Source organism: Crinia signifera, chromosome 4 (assembly GCF_055691185.1).
Source record: "Crinia signifera chromosome 4, ASM5569118v1, whole genome shotgun sequence".
In the NCBI taxonomy this organism is placed as follows: Eukaryota; Metazoa; Chordata; class Amphibia; order Anura; family Myobatrachidae; genus Crinia; species Crinia signifera.
In genome coordinates, this window is record NC_139220.1 from 70,614,430 (window position 1) to 70,635,202 (window position 20,773).

At 41.1% G+C, this 20,773-nt stretch overlaps 1 protein-coding gene across 3 annotated transcripts in view; it reads right to left on the bottom strand.

The window, feature by feature from the left end:
- Positions 1–1,205: 1,205 nt before the first annotated feature.
- PDLIM4 (PDZ and LIM domain 4) overlaps positions 1,206–20,773 on the bottom strand; it is a 255,444-nt gene continuing 235,876 nt past the window's right edge. For all 3 annotated transcript variants that reach the window (XM_083181834.1, XM_083181835.1, XM_083181836.1), the window contains 2 exons: positions 3,695–3,815; positions 1,206–1,819 (listed from right to left, as the gene is read on the bottom strand). In XM_083181834.1, the coding sequence (XP_083037960.1) occupies positions 1,615–1,819; positions 3,695–3,815 (326 nt within the window). In that variant the 3' untranslated portion in view covers positions 1,206–1,614. The remainder of the gene's footprint in view (positions 1,820–3,694; positions 3,816–20,773) is intronic.

Consider the following 20,773-nt stretch of genomic DNA (forward strand, 5'->3'; position numbering starts at 1 on the left):
TCGGCGTCTTACCGCATTCGGGTGGTGTGAGCGATCCGTACAGTAGGCGGGGCTAAGAACACTCGTGGCCATCCAAAAATACGCATCTGTCCGAGTCAACTAGAATAAGGGCCATAGTTCTTAATCTCGCAAGAGAGTTACATGTGTCCAAAATAAAAAAATATTTAGTAAAAAAGTGATCCCTTGGGTTAATCACTTTAATACCAAAAGTAATACAGTTAGGAAGTGTTTTAGTAAATGTTTGATCCTAGTACGTGATGATCCTGAATTGACACCTTTACATGATATTACTGTAGGATTATGCAATGCTTCTCCAGAGGCAGGAATCTGAGAGACATTCTATTTAAAGCAGACATAACAGATCAGAAAAATCAATTGGGCGTAATACAGCCACGCATCTTGGGATGCTTTAAGTGCCTCAAATGCGTTACCTGTAACTATATGATTAGTTTCAGCGCTTTCAAACATCCTATGACAGGTAAAAACATCCCCATTAAACACTTTGTGTCATACGAGTCCTAGTTTGTCATATCTTATCTCTTGACCATGTAGTAAATTCTATGTGGGCAAGACGGAAAGAACTTATAAGGATTGCATGGCAATTCATCCGACTGCGATCAGAGGGGCCCTGACAAAAGGACAAAGTGTACAGCCTGTGGCGGGTCACTTTTTTGAAGCCCATCATCTTATGCAATACTGCATTATAGATCATGTACCAGTCGGGACCAGAGGGGTTGATAGACCAAATAGACTTCTTCAATTAGAATCTAAGTGGGTTTTCTACCTTAAAACACTTGCCCCCATAGTCTTAACGAGTCCTTAGGATTAAATGCATTTCTGTTGATTAGTTTGGGTTGCATTGTGTATAGACAGATATTTGTTTAATGGATGTGTTCATAACTCCCAACATTGTCACTTTAAAAAACTAAGGGGTGTGGCCTATGTCTATTCCCCGTTCTACAGGGCCGGGGAGGGGGTGATTCCGAATCCAACCCCCCAAAAAAACGGGATGGTCCAGCGAAAAGTGTACAGTTGGGAGGTATGCGTGTTGGTTCTATTATATATATCTGAAGCTACTGTATAATTGCATTTTACATTTTTCAACACCAGGGTTAACCAAAGAAATAGTGAGTGCCGCCTTTTCGAGTGATATATATATATATATATATTACATCTGGGAGAAGAAAGAAAAACAAGAATCTGAATATTCTACAAACAATATATTTTTATTAGAGCAGAAGTGGGATATTATTCAGTATTTACAGATTTCTGTTGGTGCCAGGAGAGAACATAAGAAGAATGAAGAAACTGCACACGTGTAACCTGCAGTATTAACCACATTAGCAATGCAAAACATATGGATAGTTAATGCAATAGTGTTATAAATCAATTACAATGGCTTCCCTACAGGTATTTTGTTCAGCATAATTATTTTAGGTAGTAAAATGTATATAGTGAAGCTTTTCCATTGTGTTACTGCATTGTTATCTTGGATATAATGTTAGGAATGTAGATGTCTTGTCTTGGAAACGTGAAGCCATTTTTGCAAAAGTGTTGCAGGAGGGGCCCTTGGAGCAATGCAGCCCTCTCCAGCAACAAATCTCCCTTGATTGCTTACACAAGTTCAACTTTGGCATTAGGATACACAGCCACAACATCATATCCCTCGGGGGGCTTGACTCGCTCCTTGGCGTGAGTTTCGCAGTACAACTGCTCTTCAATAAAGAAATAGCCTCTCTGTTTCAGGTTCAGCCCACAGTCATCACACATGAAACATTCTGGATGATAGAGCTTGTCTCGCGCCTTTACTATTGTACCACTGTGCAATAAGGAAGAGAATTCAGTCACTTATTTCAGCGCCACGATTTTTTTTTATAACACAACAATATTGTAATGGCAACAAACATAATAAAGTATGCTCTCTCCCCAATAATACCAAATTGCTGTAGTATGTACTGTATAAACCACTAAGTAAAGGTTTTGCAAGATTACTGTTCTAGTAAATTTCTAATTCCGTATCCACATGGCTAACAGACAAAGGGGGGTATTCAATGGTCACAACTGCCGGGCTGGCCTGACAGCCGTACCCTGTCCCCGTTCTCGGCCGGCTCAACACTGTTTGGGCAGGCGGGATTCAATGTCCTGCCTACCAAGCGCGAGGAAGGGGGTGTGGTTGCGAGAAGCATCCGGAAATCATCAAGCTGCGGCTGGGAGCATGACAATTCCTGCCCGTTCTTGGCAGAACGTGCCCAACCGCTTGTAAAGGTGGTCAAGTTCTGCCGAGATCCCTGTTCAATGCTGTCAGGGAAGGGAAAATTATACGGTCTTGGTACATATGGGCATTGCAGCCAAAGCACGAAAACATGCTTATGGTCACATTTTTCCTTTAGTACATTCTGCTCAATGTGAGGCCACAATTTTATCTATGGATGTTTTACCTTCTCTATGAAAGCTAGTCACATGCAGTCATTTATTGGAACGAGATATCTGATGAAGCCGCTGATACCTGATAGGAGGCGGAGAAACGCGTCATACAGCTTTATAATTATCCCCACCATACTTTCTGGAGCTCCAGAACAGGATCCCGTATCTGCCTGCCTGAAAAAGCAAGTACTGTACACCTCTAAATCCACCACTGCATCTAATAGCAGTAGGACAGTAGCAGTCCGGGATCCATTATACATATATATTTATATATACATTTTCTATTCTTTTGCTCTTTTTTATTGCATTTTTTTATGGACTTTTTTCTCAGTCTGGCCAGACATTGGACAATCAGAACTGCTCTTAGTGATTAAAAATATCCAGATACAATCACCACATGGAGTTCAGTATTGGCTATATTTTATAACCAATTGTTGGATAGCCACCGATGTGTTTTCATATATATATATGATTTTAAATGTTAAATGCCACTGGCCAGTGCAACATATGTGTATTACGTATAATAAATTCTTAAATTTCTTTTTTTACATACATTGTTTCTAGCGCGTGTATATACTTCTATTTCTTTGTCTCCACACTAGGAATTGTCAATTCCTTCTCATGCTGCTTGAACCCTGTACACATGGGAGATATAATACTGTGATTTTTTTCTCTGTGTGTAATCTGGTATATCTACATTTTTTTACTACTAAGTATATATACTGTATATAGTGTTTTGGGCAAACAGGGCGAAGCGCCAGTTTTTCACCATACAGTTTGCCCATTTATTTGAACGGGCTTTCCCTATCTACCGCATGTTAAGTCAGTGATCTTAGGGCAAAGGTTAGGGGATGGTATTAGCATTAAAATATATTTTATTATTACAGTGAACACATATATTGACATTAATAGGTCAACAGCACCATATGGTCAACAGTCAATACGACAAAAGGTACAATAATTCAACATACAAAAGGTCGATTTTACATGTTGACACTAGCCACAACTTAGTTGTATACATGGGTAGTAAAATATGTAAAACTTATGTCAATCTTTTTTGTTGCAATCATTTTAACCCATCATCCATTTGTACTGTTGACCTTTTACATATTGACCTTGTTGTTCTTTTGAACCTGTCAGCCGTTTGAAAGTCGACCCTATGGTGTCAACCTACTGATTGTTGATCTTTCATCCACAGCCTAAAAAATGCCAATGTAATGTTAGTTCTGAATTGCAAAGGTATTTGTACATAAGACATCTGGTTACTTACACAATGCCATTCCCACATCGGGTACACTCAGGGATCAGCTGTAAGCCAGTCAGCGGGCTGCTGAGTTTAGACACTGGTGACTTGATGTTTCTGGCATTGGCTGGTCGTTCTAACTTCTCACCTGACAAAAAACAAACAGTGAATGAAGTATACATTGTGAATGCAGCGAGAAACACATACAAAATTAACTGAGACTGTAACATGGACAATCACTGACATATCTGATACGGCTGGGTAAATGGGTTTCTACTTCTGACAGAAATCCGGAGGTCTTTTCGGGCAGGATGCCGGACTATCTCAGACATTATTTGAAAAGCAGCAAAACAGGTTGCCCCTTTGTGTCTTACATTAAGAGTAACATTAAAAAATCAACAAGACAGTCATCCCCATCAAAAATAAACGGTTATGCCCCGTACACATGGGGGGATGGAAGCAGTGTGCTGAGCAATTTAGATAAGCACAGATCACTCAGCATGGGTCGCTCAGCACACAACACAGCACCAGCAATGTGTGCTGAGCGATCTGTCATGGCCAGTGTTCTCAATTGAGAGAACACTGGCGATGACTAATTTATACTGCATGCAGTATAAATCTAGTCAGACGATGGCGATGTGCGGGACTGCACATTGCCATCGCTAGGGGCCATGCACACGGACAATCCGTGCTTAATTTCTAAGCGATCTAGACAGATTGCTTAGAAATGGGTCTGTAATCGCCCGTGTGTATGACCCATAAGAGAGAGCTCTTTGGCTTTTTTCAGACAATAATGTAGATTAGTGGTTTTAAACTGTGGGTCCTGATCCCAAGGTGTGCTGCAACCATCTCATGACTCCATGTTGCTGACCATCTGGCTGATGACTTCTGTGATCTCTCAGTCAGTGATCCAAAGAGTCTGAAAAATCTGTTTAATTGGATGTTTCTTCAGTCTCCTCGCATCACTGGCTTAGAGATCTGAGGAGTCATCAGGCAGGCTTCCTGCCATCCTCTGCCTAACCCTGTTATTCACTGTTCCCCTACCACCCCCTAAAGCCTTCAGAGCAGGTAAAAACCTAACATTCACATGAATGTATAAAAAGAACAACACAACATGGCAGGGACTCCAAAAGGAGCTTGTCTCTGCAATTGTGCATGTCTGTTGACCACACATGTATGGATGCCATTCCCTAGTAACTTGCTGTGGTCCTGTAAAAAAATGTATTGCCTGATGGGATCCCAGAGCAAAATAGTTTGAGAATCCCTGATGTAGATGATAAAATAGAAATGTTGCCAATAACAACCAATTACCTTCTAACTGTAATTTTGTTCTAGAAAAATGACCAAGGCTGATTGGTTGCTATGACCAACTACTCCGCTTTTTCTTTCTCCATGATTTGCTTAATCTCCTTCACTAATATACTAATTTCTGCATGCCTCCAAAGCCAACATATTTTTGCATATGGACTCCCATTCACTTGAGTGGACACAATGGTCAAAACTCTAAGAAATAACATGACAAGGGAACCCCAGCCCAGGCTGTAGCCCGGGGCTGTCCACACTACCCCTGGGCTGAGGGTGTCTGGCTAATGTTAAGAAAAGGGTACTGTTTACCTAGAATGGCGCCCATGATCTATATCGCGGGTATCTTGCCGCAAATAGCAGGCATCGCATGCATCCTATGTGTTTGTAATGTTAAATTCCCTTCCAATCAACCAGATCAACCCAATGGACCCGATTTTACATAGGGAACAATGTTAAATTCCCTTCCAATCAACCAGATCAACCCAATGGACACGATTTTACAATGTTAAATAGCCCCCAGACCACAAATTGAATTGAATAACCACCCTGACGTCATCCCGAAGCGTGGCGAGCGCAGCGAGCCCGTGAGGGGTGGCGGTACGCATCCTCCGACCTTTTCCTACCTCCACTATCCACGTCGGCATGGAGTTGAGAATAGAAAGTGTGGCGAGCGTAGCGAGCCACCGAGCTCGAAGCGTGGCGAGCGTAGCGCGCCCCGCGAGGGGACGCGGATACCTTTGAAGCCCGCAAAGGGACGCGGATACCTGTGAAGGTATCCGCGTCCGCTCGCCACGCTTCGGGCTCGGTGGCGAGCGCCGACGTGGATAGTGGGGCTATGAAAAGGTCGGAGGATGCGTACCGCCGCCCCTCGTGGGCTCGCCACACTTCGGGATCACGTTGACCGTGGGGTGACGTTAACAATGGGGGGGGGGGGGGGGGGGCATTTCACACTTCAGGGTGGTTATTCTATTCAATTTGTGGTCTGGGGGCTATTTAACATTGTTCCCTATGTAAAATCGTGTCCATTGGGTTGATCTGGTTGATTGGAAGGGAATTTAACATTGTTCCCTATGTAAAATCGGGGCCATTGGGTTGATCTGGTTGATTGGAAGGGAATTTAACATTGTTCCCTATGTAAAATCGGGTTCATTGGGTTGATCTGGTTGATTGGAAGGTAATTTAACATTGTTCCCTATGTAAAATCGCTACGATCGCACCCATCGCATCGCAGGCATCGCATGCCACTATAATGGCATGCGATGTACATGCGATCAACGCGATGGGTGCCGTGCTAGGTAAACAGTACCAAAAAAAGTGTAAAAATAAAATTGTTAAAAACAGATATTGGGTTCTGTAGTAGAACTACAGGGCCCAGCAAGCCTCCCCTGCATGCTGGGACTTGGAGAACCACAAGTCCCAGCATGCAGGGCATTAATGGGCCCACTGGGACTTGTAGTCCTAGTAGAGAACCAAAACCCCAAGAGCACACAAACACACACCTGTAAAAAAAAAAAAAAAAACTTTAATACACACAGGTTGAGTCTCCCTTCTCCAAATATCCGTTATCCAAATAATTCCGAAAACCATTGTCTCCAAAACAGGGCCGGATTAAGGTTTGTGTGGGGGCCTTGGACAACAGAAGCTCTGTGCACAAATGGACATTGTAAAAGTCAAAACAGTGTGCTTAATCCCAAATCAGTATGACTGTGCTTAAGTTCCACTGTCAGTGCCGCATGCGGGGAGATTGTGAATACTAAGAACCCCCCTTCCTAATTAATAGATATTTTTTCAGAGATGCCATTGCTACCATATCTTCACTGGGAATTCTCCCAGTGTTCTACTGATTCAGTAGTCTTGTATCTCTCAACAAGCAGGGAGGCTTGTTTGGAGATATGTGCACCTCCAGTTAAATTGGCCTGCATTTAACATATACATTACTCAGCATACCTTACACATGACTCAAACTGTCCACCTTTTTAATGCAACGCTAACATTGACAATCACAATTATATTCATAATATTAGATTTACTAGACTTTCAACACAGCACAAAATAGCTCATGTGCAAAGATATTGCCCTATTAAGCCCCATACACAATAACAGCGACCATGGCGGTCCTGATTGTGGGTTCCATCACCTTGAAAATGGCAGCAGTCAAGTGAGACACTGGCACTCTCCCTCACTTGCGCTCATCAACCTATGGCATTAGCACACTGACGTCTCCTCTCATCGATAATCTGTGTTACTGCTGCTACCCCTCAAAGCCTTACCCTGCAAGCTGTCTGGGTGTTGTCACTTTAGTGGCCTCACTGTCCCCACAGGAGACATGGGCACTTCTGCTGCAGTCATGGGGCCACACAGTGATGAACATCTCATGCCATATGGGCAGCTTACTAATGCTATGAGCGCACACACTAATGCTACACTCAGAGGTGCAGGGTATGGCTGAAAGAGTTCTACATAAATATGGTTATAATATATAAATCCTCATAATCACTATGCAGCCACAGCATGCATGGGTAGGAGGGTGGTCGCTGGGGTTACCATGGTTGTTTGTCAACAATTTTAGTAGTGGGGGGCCTCCACAAACCTTGTTGCCCCTGGGGCTCCACAAGCCTTAATTTGGCCCTGTCAGCAACTGTACCTCCCCCTAATCCCTGCACTCTAGCGGGCAGCAAACTCACCTACCTGAAATTCAAGGCCTGCATGAGAGACAGCTAATAAAAAAATAGTTGGTAAATGTTTTAACTTGGGAATTATAAATAGAGTTAATAGAAAAGGGTGAGATTCCTTTGCTATTCGACTAATATTTGATTCCTATGCAATTTTTGCTAACATGTGCTATTTAAATTCAATTAATTCTATCTACATTCATTTTGCCCTCTCTGCCATATCATCTTGGATGTCTTGTCGCCAACTTAAACTCAATATTTCCAAAACGGAATTACTTATATTCCCGCCAACTAAGAACAGTTACCATCCTGATAGCTCCATCGCTGTTGACAACTCGACAATCTACCCTACCCCACAAGCTCGTTGCTTAGGGGTCATCCGCGACTCTGAACTGTCCTTTCTTCCCCATATTCAATCTGTCTCCAAATCATGTTACATGCATCTAAAAAACATATCCAAAATACGACACTATCTCACACAAGACACTACCAAATCTTCTTATCCATGAACTCATTATATCCCGCATTGATTATTGCAATAGTCTCCTAACTGGTCTTCCCAAGAACAGACTCTCCCCACTGCAATCCATTTTAAATGCTGCTGCTAGGCTGATCTTCCTTGCAAGACACTCATGGTCTGCTGATCCGCTCTGCCAGTCCCTCCATTGGTTGCCTGTATATTACCGTATTCAATATAAAACACTTCTACTTGCATATAAAGATATTAACCATACTGCACCAGCATATATCTCTGCATATTTTGTGATAAACAAAATATCTCCCATCTCGACCACTACGCTCTACACAAGATCTGTGTCTCTCTTCTGCACGGATCACTAGCTCCCATTCACTATCACAGGACTTTCATCGGGCTGCTCCCATCCTATGAAATGCCCTTCCACGCACATTAAGGGCGGTATTCAATGTGAATACCGGCGAGGTGCAGCGAAGCCTGTTTAGGATTCGCTGCACATTCGCCACGTTCCGGAGCCTCGCCGGCTCCGGTATTCAACGAGTCAGGGGCTCGCTGCCCCTGATCGGCGAATATGAGCTCCTGCGGCAAACGCCGCAGGGAGCCTGAGGACGGTGGCAGGCAGGGAGATGGAAGTCTCTCTGCCTGCCCCAGCGCGTATGTGGGGGGGAGGTGGGCTCCCCGGGTGCCAGGCAGCACAGGCTGCCCCCCGGGGGTGCCAGCAGGGGACCGGGTATATTCACTACACCCGATCGTGCATATGTAACGATCAGGTGCAGTGAATATATGAATATCTAATGTGCGGCTTGGCTCCGGCGCCCCCTGCTGGCTGCTGTGTAAAAAAAAAAATATATATATATATTTTTTTAAATTAAATATATATTCATGTGCTTACAGCACATGAATAAAAATAGCATGCCCCTCCTCAGAATAAAATTCCTGATTTTTTGACACCAAATGTAAAAAACAAAACACTTTATTTTAAAAGTTCACATTCCAAAGATAGCGATTGCTACTCGGTGAATCATGGCGAAAAAAACCTTCAAATGTATTCGCCATCTGGTCATTGAATAGGGTGATTCACCGTTTTAGTCAAAAATTCGCCAAACAGCACAAATTCGCCATAAAAACATGGCGAATCAGGCTCATTGAATACCGCCCTAAGACTCTCTACCAGTCTCCAAACTTTCAAGCGTTCCCTGAAAATTCACCTCTTCAGGCAAGCCTATCATATTTAAGTCCTACATGCATAACCCTCCGAGGCACTTATGTATTATATAGCTTCCCTTCTGGACTTGTAACTGCTATGCTATTACTGGTGCCTGTCCTTGTGTTTCCCCCCTATATCCCTATAGATCAGGGGTGTCAAACTCAAATTCATCGGGGGCCGCATCAGCAGTTTGGTCACCCTCAAAGGGCCGGTTGTATCTGTAGGACTATGTGTCCACTCTTTATTATCATAAATTATTGTCACTGCATTCAATTATTACTGTTTTTTGTAATAATGTAAGTAATAACAAGCTCTGAAAGCAGAAACATAGTCAGAATAATGACAAGTAGATATTCAAGCAGGTGACCTGGGCCTCTGGGTTCGCAGGACTCTCGCTAGAGTTCTGGACTGGTGGTGACAGTGGGACAGATAATGATAATGACCCTGGACTCAGGCAGCCACACTGCAGATTTGTGGACTCAGGCTGCGGCTGTGTGCTGCTGGCCTGGCTCTCTGCCTGCCCGGCCACTGACTGGACAGACTGGTCTGGACAACAAGAGACAACACAACTGTGCCCACCCCACGCGGGCCACATGACGAGGTCTGGCGGGCCGGATTTGGCCCGCGGGCCTTGTATTTGACACCCGTGCTATAGATGGTAAGCTTGCAGCAGGGCTCTCCTACCTCCAAGTCTGTCTGTTGTTGCCCAGTTTGTCTTATCACTGTCTACTATTGTAAAGCGTAACGGAATCTGCTGTGCTATATAAGAAACTGTAAATAAATAATAAATACATTTTGCACTATATAGTTATTGCTGCACTGTCTATTTGGCTATTCGATTTCAGCTGAACAGGAGAGCGAATAGGCATCAAAACGGGATAGAAAGCTTAAAAAACATGTTCTACTGTATCTCCATTTGACGTCTATACAATACCGATTCGATTTTGACTATAAAGTCAAAATCAAAGGGTAAATTGCACCGTGTGTACACACTATAAGACACAATTCTGTCTTCTGATGACTAATTCTGACATTTATGAAATTTATCATATTTTAAAAATTAAAGGGTGCAATGACCATGAAAATGTGATAAACTCAAAGCAAGTTGCTGGAAATCTTGAGATGAATGGGATCTATGATCTTTGTCTTTATCTTGACTTTAAGAACACAATGCAAGCTAAAGGTCTTATGTGCATTTAGAGAGATAATTGCTGGAAAGGAACCAGTTACTCAGTCTGTTACTGTGCTGGACAGACACAGGGCATGCTCTTGGCCACAGTGAAATGCCAGTAGGAAGCCACTGAAACATCACACTCATTCTTGTCTATTGTTTTAAGAGAACTTGGACTGCGTGGTTGATGTGCTCACCCTGCGATAACACAAAGACTTTTCTTCATACCGCTGTTGTCACACCAGCAGTACAGTTCCTTGCTGGATATTGGCAGATACTGAAGCTAGAACTGTTTTTGTTGGCAGCGATATTATTATTTTACAGAATAATATAAAACTATGCAGCCCTTCCTGGATTATTAAATCTCTGCCACAATATGTGCAGTTCTGCAAAGATCTGCAGTGAATTAGCAATGACAGTCAAGCTCTAAATGGTCAGAAACATGCATAGCAATGTCATTAGCTGATATGAAATATAATTATATTTGGAGTTTTTAATATTATAAAGAAAATGTAGCAATTGTGTCAGATTATCCATATTGGAAAACTGTATTTCCTAGAGGCGGATTGATCCACCGGGATGGTGGGTCAGTTCCTGCAGGGCTGGCACATGGTCATGCCCCACACTAGCCCTGATGGCTCTACATCTGGCCTAGCTGGACTAATTCATGCTGTAATTGCCATAACTGTCAACACGATCCGGCAGCTTTTGATTCTGTTTGCGTATTCTCCCGGGGAAGGACCAGCCAGCTTACATCAATTTACAAGCACACCTTCCCTTCCCATCGATTACCTCCAAACAACCCTATGGTGTGACACTATGATTGCAGTTTGTGGACAGCTGTGGGAAGGATGGATCCAATTACTGTACAGTACAGTGCCTCCTCCATCTCCACTGATTCCTACTTCACAATGTATGTGTTATGAGCAGCAACTACCGGGCACACAAGCTAACCTTCAGCAATCCTACATGTGTCAGTATCTAAGTCAGGATCTACAAGCGAGCCAGCACCAGCTTCATCAGGCAATCTCTCCAGGACCCTTGAAACCATGTGTGAAGACAGAATATACACACACATATATATAAACTTTGTATGTCGGCACTCAAATGAAATAGCAGGCTTTACTTGCCAGGTGCCTCCCGTATGCTCCGACTGTTGCACCAGGGCAATCTCCACTCCTCTCGACGGTGGCACTCTGGACTTGGTATAAGAAGAAATGCAGACCACTCTGGTATAATGCAATGTTTCAACGCTTTATTGCGTTTTTGTCAAGCCAAAGATCAAACATACATAGCATGTATAAATACCCTAGACACCACCCATAGCCACTGAAAGCCCCACCCAATCAGCTGGAAACAATCCCGCTTCATCAAGTGCCGGGTCAATGAGAAGCATAGTAAAAAAAAACATTTAACACATAATGACATTACAAATAATATACATATACATACATTTAAAAAACATAGAAAATATATCCATGCATATATAAATCCACAGATATAAATATTTACAACAAGCAAGCTAATGAACGACAGTGCCGCAGGGTGATGAACTGCATACACACTATGTGATCGTAGTTTAATCAATTTCTGACACCAATCTCTTAACACATTGGTTCCCAAACTTTTTGAATCACGGCACCCTTAAGTATCAGAATATTTTTCACGGCACCCCTTGGCCAAAAGTTGTTTACTAATTTCACGAAAAAATATTAAGTAAGTTGGGATTTAAATGTTTTCCTTAGGTCCAATTATGTGGTGAAAAACATGATTCACTTCTGTTTACCCACATATTCTTAATTGGAAGCCACAATCACTGATTTTGCCTATTTCATTGGCCATAAATAATTTGAATTGGTTCTGGACCACCAACATGAGGCACCCCTGCAAGTGCTCTGAGGCACCCCAGGGAGCCTAGGCGCACAGTTTGGGAACCACTGTCTTAACAGAATACTGTAACAAGATAAAATCAGTGTATTAATGGACACAAAATAAACATCATTACTCCTACAGAAAACATTGTAGTCCTACCATTTCATTTAGCCCTTTTGGAGCCAATGTATCAAGTTTGATAATCCACTTTGATTGTAACCGCAAAAGTTTCTTTGATCTGTCACCACCGCGAGTGAGGGGCGGAACATGGTCTATGATCTTATATCTCAGCACAGACAAATTGTGCTTAGCTATCGCAAAGGGCGGTATTCAATGAGCCTGATTCGCCATGTTTTTATGGCGAATTTGTGCTGTTTGGCGAATTTTTGACAAAAACGGTGAATCACCCTATTCAATGACCACATGGCGAATACATTTGAAGGTTTTTTTCGCCATGATTCACCGAGTAGCAATCGCTATCTTTTTATGGTGAAGTGGATTGTGAACTTTTAAAATAAAGTGTTTTGTTTTTTACATTTGGTGTAAAAAAATCAGGAATTTTATTCTGAGGAGGGGCATGCTATTTTTATTCATGTGCTGTAAAAAATAGCCACCCTAGGGTTCTCATTCACAATATACCTTGATATTGTGAATGAGAACCCTAGGGTGGCTATTTTTTATTATCTACCTAAGATTCATAAGCGGCTAGAGCAGCCGCCTGGTCGTCCCATAATATCAGGGATAGGTTCTGCTACAGCCCAGCTGTCCGAATTTGTTGATATTTATCTGCAGAAATATGTGGTCAGTCTGCAATCACATATTAAAGATTCTACACAGATTCTCCAGTGGGCAAATGAATTCAAATGGGAAGCCGATTATAATTGGTCTACCATAGATGTAGAGGCTTTATACACCTCGATTCCCCACAAAGGAGGTCTGGATGCAGTGCGATATTATTTGGAAAAAGATGCCAACATTAGCAGTGATTTATGTCAATTCATTTTGGATAGTATTTCATTTGTACTAGAAAACAACCATTTTTTATTCCAAGATGAATTTTTTCTGCAACTCTGCGGAGTTGCGATGGGGACTCCGTATGCTCCCAGCCTGGCTAACATTTATTTGGGTAAATGGGAAGAAAATAATATTGAAATTAATGTTGAATATAAACATCACATTAAGTGCTTTAAGCGCTTCATTGATGATATTATTATTGTGTGGCAGGGCGATGAGGGTATCTTCAATGAGTTTATGCAGAAACTAAATGTAAACAATTTAAATCTGAGATTTACTTCCAACTTTAGCCATGACAAAATCGAATTTCTTGATTTAGTATTGGACATCACTGATTGGGCATCCAATAATTGCATCAATACCTATACTCACATCAAAAGTGTTGATAGCAATAGTTATATTAATTTCACCAGCTGTCACCTCAACAAATGGGTTGCGAATATACCGTATTCGCAATTCATTAGACTGAAAAGAAACTGTCTAACGGTAGAAAAATTTAATGAGCAGGCAGAAATTTACTGTAATCGCTTTGAAGACAAGAGATATCCACAGGAATTGGTGCAGAAATGTAAAAATCGGGCAAATGCAAAGGATAGACAATCTTTGTTATCATATCGAGTGAAAGAAAGGAAATCTGAATCGTTGTTTGTACCTTTTGTAACTAAATATAATGTTGATAGTAGTAAAATTAAAGAAATATTAAATAAACATTGGGGTATATTATTGCTGGACCCAATATTAAAAACTGTTATTCCTAATAGACCGCAAATAGTTTTTAAAAAGGCGGCTACTTTAAAAACTACTCTGGCACCAAGCCATCTAAGAAAAACAGAAACATCCTGCTGGTTACAAACAACGAAGGGTTTCTTTCCTTGCACGAAATGTAAAATGTGCCAGTATGTGGACCGGGATAAATTCAAATACTGGGATAAAAATCATTTAAAATCCTGGAATATCCAAAGTAAAATGTCGTGTATTAGCTCCTGTGTTATATATATGTTGAGCTGCAGTTGCGGCAAAAGGTATATTGGAAAGACTAAGCGCTTACTCAAAATTAGAATATTAGAGCACACACGTAATATTCGCAATAAACTTAATACACATAGTGTCTCTAGGCATTTTCTAGCCTGCAATAATGGAGACCTGAATCAGTTCTCCTTTAAAGGTATAGAGCAAGTCTCACTGGACGAGCGAGGTGGAGATCTCCTAAAAAAACTCAGCAGACGGGAGACTTATTGGATCCATACTCTGGGTACTTTCTCGCCAGTGGGAATGAATGAGGGTTGCGATGTTGTATCTTTCTTGCACTAGAGGGCGCTCACTGACGGCTCACTGACCGGCTTCTGTGTTGGGTCTGCGGACCTCAGATGCTGTGTCGATAGTGTGTCGCCGGTGGGTTGCCTGGGTGTAAGTCAGCCTCGCAACTTTCTTTAGTGAAAATCTTCTGATTGTTTTATTTATATTGCTTGTGTCATTAACGTCTGTTCTCTCTGCTCCTTTCTTTAGTAAACGAATAACATCGGTCTAAATTGCTAAATTTTGCACAGATACGTGTTTTATCAGTAAAAAAAAAAAAAAAAAAAACTGTTTTTAAATGTTATTATAAATTGTTTACCTATATATGTATAAAACTTTTTTATTATTGTAAATTGTCATACTATGTATCAATTCTTTTTATTACTATGTTTGTAAATTTGATTATATTGCCATATATATGTTGAGTGATATATAATGCTGTAACCAGAGCTAGGATGTTGATTGATCGTGAGAGGGTCAATTGTTTCCAGCTGAATAACAGCTATATATACCATACCTGCACACTGAATAGAAACACCCCTTGACGAAGTCTACCTATGACGAAACCGGTTGGGCGTGGCCTGATTGACGACGCTGTGCAATTCTGTTCCTGACCTACCTGATGTCCACAGACGGTTTACGGCTGGTCCCGGTCTGAAGCTGTTGGCATGGTGCGGGGGTTTATTCTGGCAAGCAGATCTCTGTTTACTTTCATGTATGTGAGCTTTATTACACTTTCAAGTAAAGTATTGAATTTTATGCTCATGGTGCGCTCCCTCTCCATTTCTTTTTACATGTTTGTGGGATATTGAACCGTGGTCTGGTTCCCTGGAGAAAGCTGCAAATACTACTAAGAAAGAAAAGGACGCACTCTTAATTACTTTTGGCTGTGCACGGTTTGGACTCCCTTTTCTATATATATATATATATATATATATATATATATATATATATATATATATATATATATATATATATATATATATATATATATATATATATTCCCTTTTTATTTCACAGAGAGAACAAAGAGCTTATTTATAATGGATACTTGTGGGATCATTTAATTTCCCAAATATAACGTGGAGGGCGTGCAGCAGACCTCCTATTTCCCCGCACTTCTGACAGCAGATGCATGTTTCTATGGGAGCTGCTAGGCTTTCGGATTTACTAAACTCTGGAATGTGAAGCACATTTGCAGTTGAGTAATCATTTCTTTGTCAAAGCAACATAGACGGAAAAGTGGAATGGAGGGGAAACGCCCCATAAACTCTAATGATGCAGTCTAACTTTATTTGATTTGTTTTACTTTGTGAGCAAAGAAAAAAAAATCTCCATTTAAAAAAAAAAAAAAAAAAATGGGAAGCATTCCAGAAAGCCTGCGATAGAAAAATGCACCAATATTTCAGATACAAATAGCCCTTATATTATTTGGGGAATAGGGATTACCAGAATTGAAAAACCTGAGTACACTTACCAGCAGTCCTAAGTTATTTCCATACACAAAAACAGCAACAGCACCACCACCTTTACAATGAGTATAAAAGAGATAATAATTTCCGATCTTTGTCCAAAGAGAAATTGTAATAATAATTTTTATGAAATATTTGAATAAAATGCAATTAAGTAAGTCTGTTTGTTGAATATGTAAAAAACAGTGCTTTTCATCAGTGACATGCTGATGCTTTTAATGTGACATTTTGGTGTTGTCGACATGAAAAGATACCCAAAATGTCACATTAAAAACACCAGTGTGTTTTCACCATACTTGCCTACTTTTCAAAACTAGTTTCTGGGAAATTATAGTTGCTAATAGAATTTTGCAGTGCCCTATTGAGGGGGCGTGTCATGCTCCTCCCACAGGGTGTGTCTAGTTCCATATATGGAGATATTGTGAAAATAGATTGTGCACATGGCATATAGAAGCGTGGGTGTGCACTGCTACATCTAAGAGGAATATTTTCAAATTACTTATCCAAATGTAGATGAGCCCCAAAGCAGTTAGTAAGAGATACTATACTTGCTAAAGTGCTGGGAAATGGTGCAGATGATTCAATGTAAATGTATCTGTCTCTCATTCCTTTTTTCCCAAAAAATGTAACAGTGTAATGTGGGATAGGTGAAATAAGGGAGATTCTCTGCTAGACTAATTTGGGAGAGAGGGAGATTGCTGCTATTTCAGGGAGTCTCCTGCAGAATGCCTGAGGGTAGGCAGCTATGGTTTTCACCAGTTACAAGTCTTATGAGTGCTACCTGTTACGTCACAATTATACATCAAGGGGACACTCCTTGTCTGGGTACTGCAGGGCTGGGGATACAATATATATATTATCAGCCAGTGAAGGAGCTTGGGACATTACTACACTGTAGTGATTATTTGAGAGGTGATACGTTTACCTGGATCTATTTTCATTTGGTCCATAAGGTGCATCCATATTAATACGGCCCTGTGAGTCCAATATTTAAGGACCTCATCCTTACGGAAATATCTGGCATGTTAAGCCGGATTGGCTTCCCCTAAATCTATCATCTTATTGATTTTTATCTTGTCCGAAAGAAACATTAGTTGCCACACAGGCATAATAATAAACTATTTTGTCACACCCCTGAAGAAGTCGTTCTGACGAAACGCGTTGGGTTTCAATAAAGAACTTTTATCCTGAACGGATCTCACGTGTCATTCTGGAAGGGGACAATGAATTGTCATATGAAGTGTGATTGATGTATCATTCAGTGATTACTATATAATTGACTAGGTGGTACTAAGTCCAGCACTCTCTGATAAATCCATCTTTTTTTATATATATATACTCAACCTTCAAAGAGCAACTGCTGGGGTGCCACACTCAGGCCACAGTCCAGGGGAGTACAGCCAATGTATATTGTTTGTATAGAGAGCACTCACCAGTCTTCAAGTAGTAAGATGCAAGTAAAAAGCTTTAATACATCACCAGAGTCTCAAGCATATGGTCGACGTTTCGAGCCTCGCCGGGCTCTTTGTCAAGACACACAGAAAGGATGGGTCACAGCATCTTCTGGGACTGTGACCCATCCTTTCTGTGTGTCTTGACAAAGAGCCCGGCGAGGCTCGAAACGTCGACCATATGCTAGAGACTCTGGTGATGTATTAAAGCTTTTTACTTGCATCTTACTACTTGAAGACTGGTGAGTGCTCTCTATACAAACTATATATATATATATATATATATATATATATATATACATATATATACACACACTGTAAATAGATATAAATAGATACTGTAGATAGATAGATAGATAGATAATTTTACATTTAAAGTAGCAATAAAATTGTCAAAAAAGCAATTGCAGTTTCTTATAAAATGGGCATCAATCTGTCTTAAGGAGCCCACACAAGCACCGTTCCCGGCGTGCGTTGTGGGCTTAACTAGCACACATAGCATCGCATCGTATGCCTTGTGCATGCGATGCGATGCTATGCTAGAAAAAGCTAGTACAAAAAGTATGTGCAGCACATACTTTTTGTACTGTGCGATGAGGTGCCGCGGGAGCGCACACCCCATTGCATAGCATCGCACCGCCGGCATCGGTGCGTGTGTGGGCTCCATTACTGCACCGCACGTTGCAAAGGTGTAATTGGGGCACCTCTGCTATGCAATAATTCTCTGCATGTTAGACCCCTACTGTTCTAACTGTATCTATGTTTAAAGGACACATCAGCAGCTTAAATTAACTGATGACTTGTTGAGGTGTACGGTAATAACATCAGCTGACTTAAACCGGTTTTGGTGCACTGCCTTTGATAACAGCAAGACTGATGTTCAAGATTATCCGCAATCCAGCTGGCCGAGAATGTCAGTGTCCACCGCTGGTAGTGCACCAAACCCAAACCTGATTCCATGACATGATGTTGTTCGTGGCAATGAAATTCAGCTGCTGATGTGCCCTTTAAACGCCAAAATCTGATAACACGATACACCTCAAAGTTTAATCACATTTCCATTTCCAACAGATAGATTTCTGACAGACCTAAGCCGTCTGCCTTGATCTCAGTCTTGTTGTTCTACAAGTCCCATTACACATTGTGCCTGACCTTTGTGTGACTCTGAAATGTTGAGCATCTTTGCATGAGACTTTTTCTGAAACATGGCCTCTTTTACTTGAAATCACTGTAATGTAGAATTAAATTTGCAGGTACAACCACGGCCAATCACAGAAAATAGGGATTCCGCATTTCATTTGAATCAACAGAAGTGTCCTATTTGCACCGCTTTGCAATTAGTCATACACAAAGATGCTCAGCACTGCTGAGCCAAGCCACTGCATGGTGCAATTAGAAGGAATGTAAAGCAAGATGTATGTAGACATACAGTATATGTGCATGTTATTATCGGTCAACACTTGGTCAGCTTGGAGAATGCCAGTCCTGATTCACAATTGTACTCTATGCCAATATTTTTGCAATTGAGCAGTTATCGATAAACTCAACAGGTGCCACTGCAACAATGCACATGCACGCAATGATTATTTAATTGCAAGTGATTGACAGGAAGCAGCCAATGTGTGAAAGGTTAATGGGGTGTGATGGCAAAAGCATGGACATGCCCGGAGTGTTTCGGGGTATAAATCAGATGCCAAATGTGGATCCTCTATGTGGGTGGTCATTCTGAGTGACCAAAGACTTAATCAAGGAGTTGCAGGTGCAGATGTGTCTCACTATGCTGCTGCTATTACATATAGCAGCTTAACATAGTGGGATTTTGATGCAAATAAAGCACAGCGCTGAAATGAATGCAAGGATTACGCATAAGCTCGCTAGCTCCCATTTACTTCAATGTCGTAGTAGAAGTGTGATATGGCATGCACCCAGCTATGCAGCAAAATCACTGTTGCGATGCATGCATTTTGCAGCAACAATGAAAGATGACACATCTGTAGGTGCGACTAGCTTCCGTGGGCGTCTCTATACAAATCCCAGCAGCAATTCAATTAGCATAGTCACACATCCACTGAGCCACTTACATTTGCCTCAGAACTAGCACACAAATATGTTTCAGAGCCACCATTCACAAGATGAATTCTCAAGGTGATTGGTTTACAGATTCCTAGTGCTGCCTCCCTGTTCTCTGTATGGCATGAGATGTCATGGCTTTGTGACACTGAATGTGAAAAGTAGCCCAGAACAAGCAGAGAAGAGCCTGTAAGACTAAGGTCAAAGGCAGTGGCATAGTAAGTTTTGGACATTAGGTTGGAGAATGTTGCAGTGTAATCGGGGAGGTACCAGAGTTAACCCCTTCCTGACAGAGCCAGTTTTTGCGTTCCTGACAGAGCCCTTTTTTTCAAATCTGACATGTCTCACTTAAGTGGGGATAACTTTTTTTTGCTTTTACTTATCCCAGTGATTTTGAGATTGTTTTTTCGTGACACATTGTACTTCAAATTAGTGGTAAATTTGGGTCGATACAGTCTGTGTTTTTTTGTGAAAAATACCAAAATGTCGTAAAAAAATGGAAAATTTAGCAATTTGCAAAATGTTAAATTTTCTGCTTGTGAGACAAATAATCATACCACTCAAAATAGTTAATAACTAACATAGACCATATGTCTACTTTAGGTTTCCATCATTATTTCAACTTCCTTTTAATTTTTTTGGACACTAGGAGGCTTACAATATGAATAGCAAATTCTCAAATTTTCAAGAAAATTTCAAACACTGATTTTTTTAGGGACCAGTTCAGTTCTGATGTGACTTTGAGGGACTTGTATGTGAGACACCCCCATAAATGATACCATTTCAAAAACTGCACCCCTCACAGTATTCAAAACAGCATTTTGGAAGTTTGTTAACCCTTTAGGTGTTTCACAGGAATTAAAACAAAGTGCAGGTGAAATGTCAAAATTTCATTTTTTTTGCAGATTTGCAATTTTAATACATTTTTCTAAGGAACACAGTACATTTTACTAGAGAAATGTGACTAAAAATTGATTCCCCCAATTCTTTTGTTTTCATAAATATCCTATATGTGGCCCTAGTGTGCACGTTGACCAAACCACAGGCTTCATAATAGAAGGAGCACCTACTTGATTTTGGAGCCTCCTTTTTATGAGATTA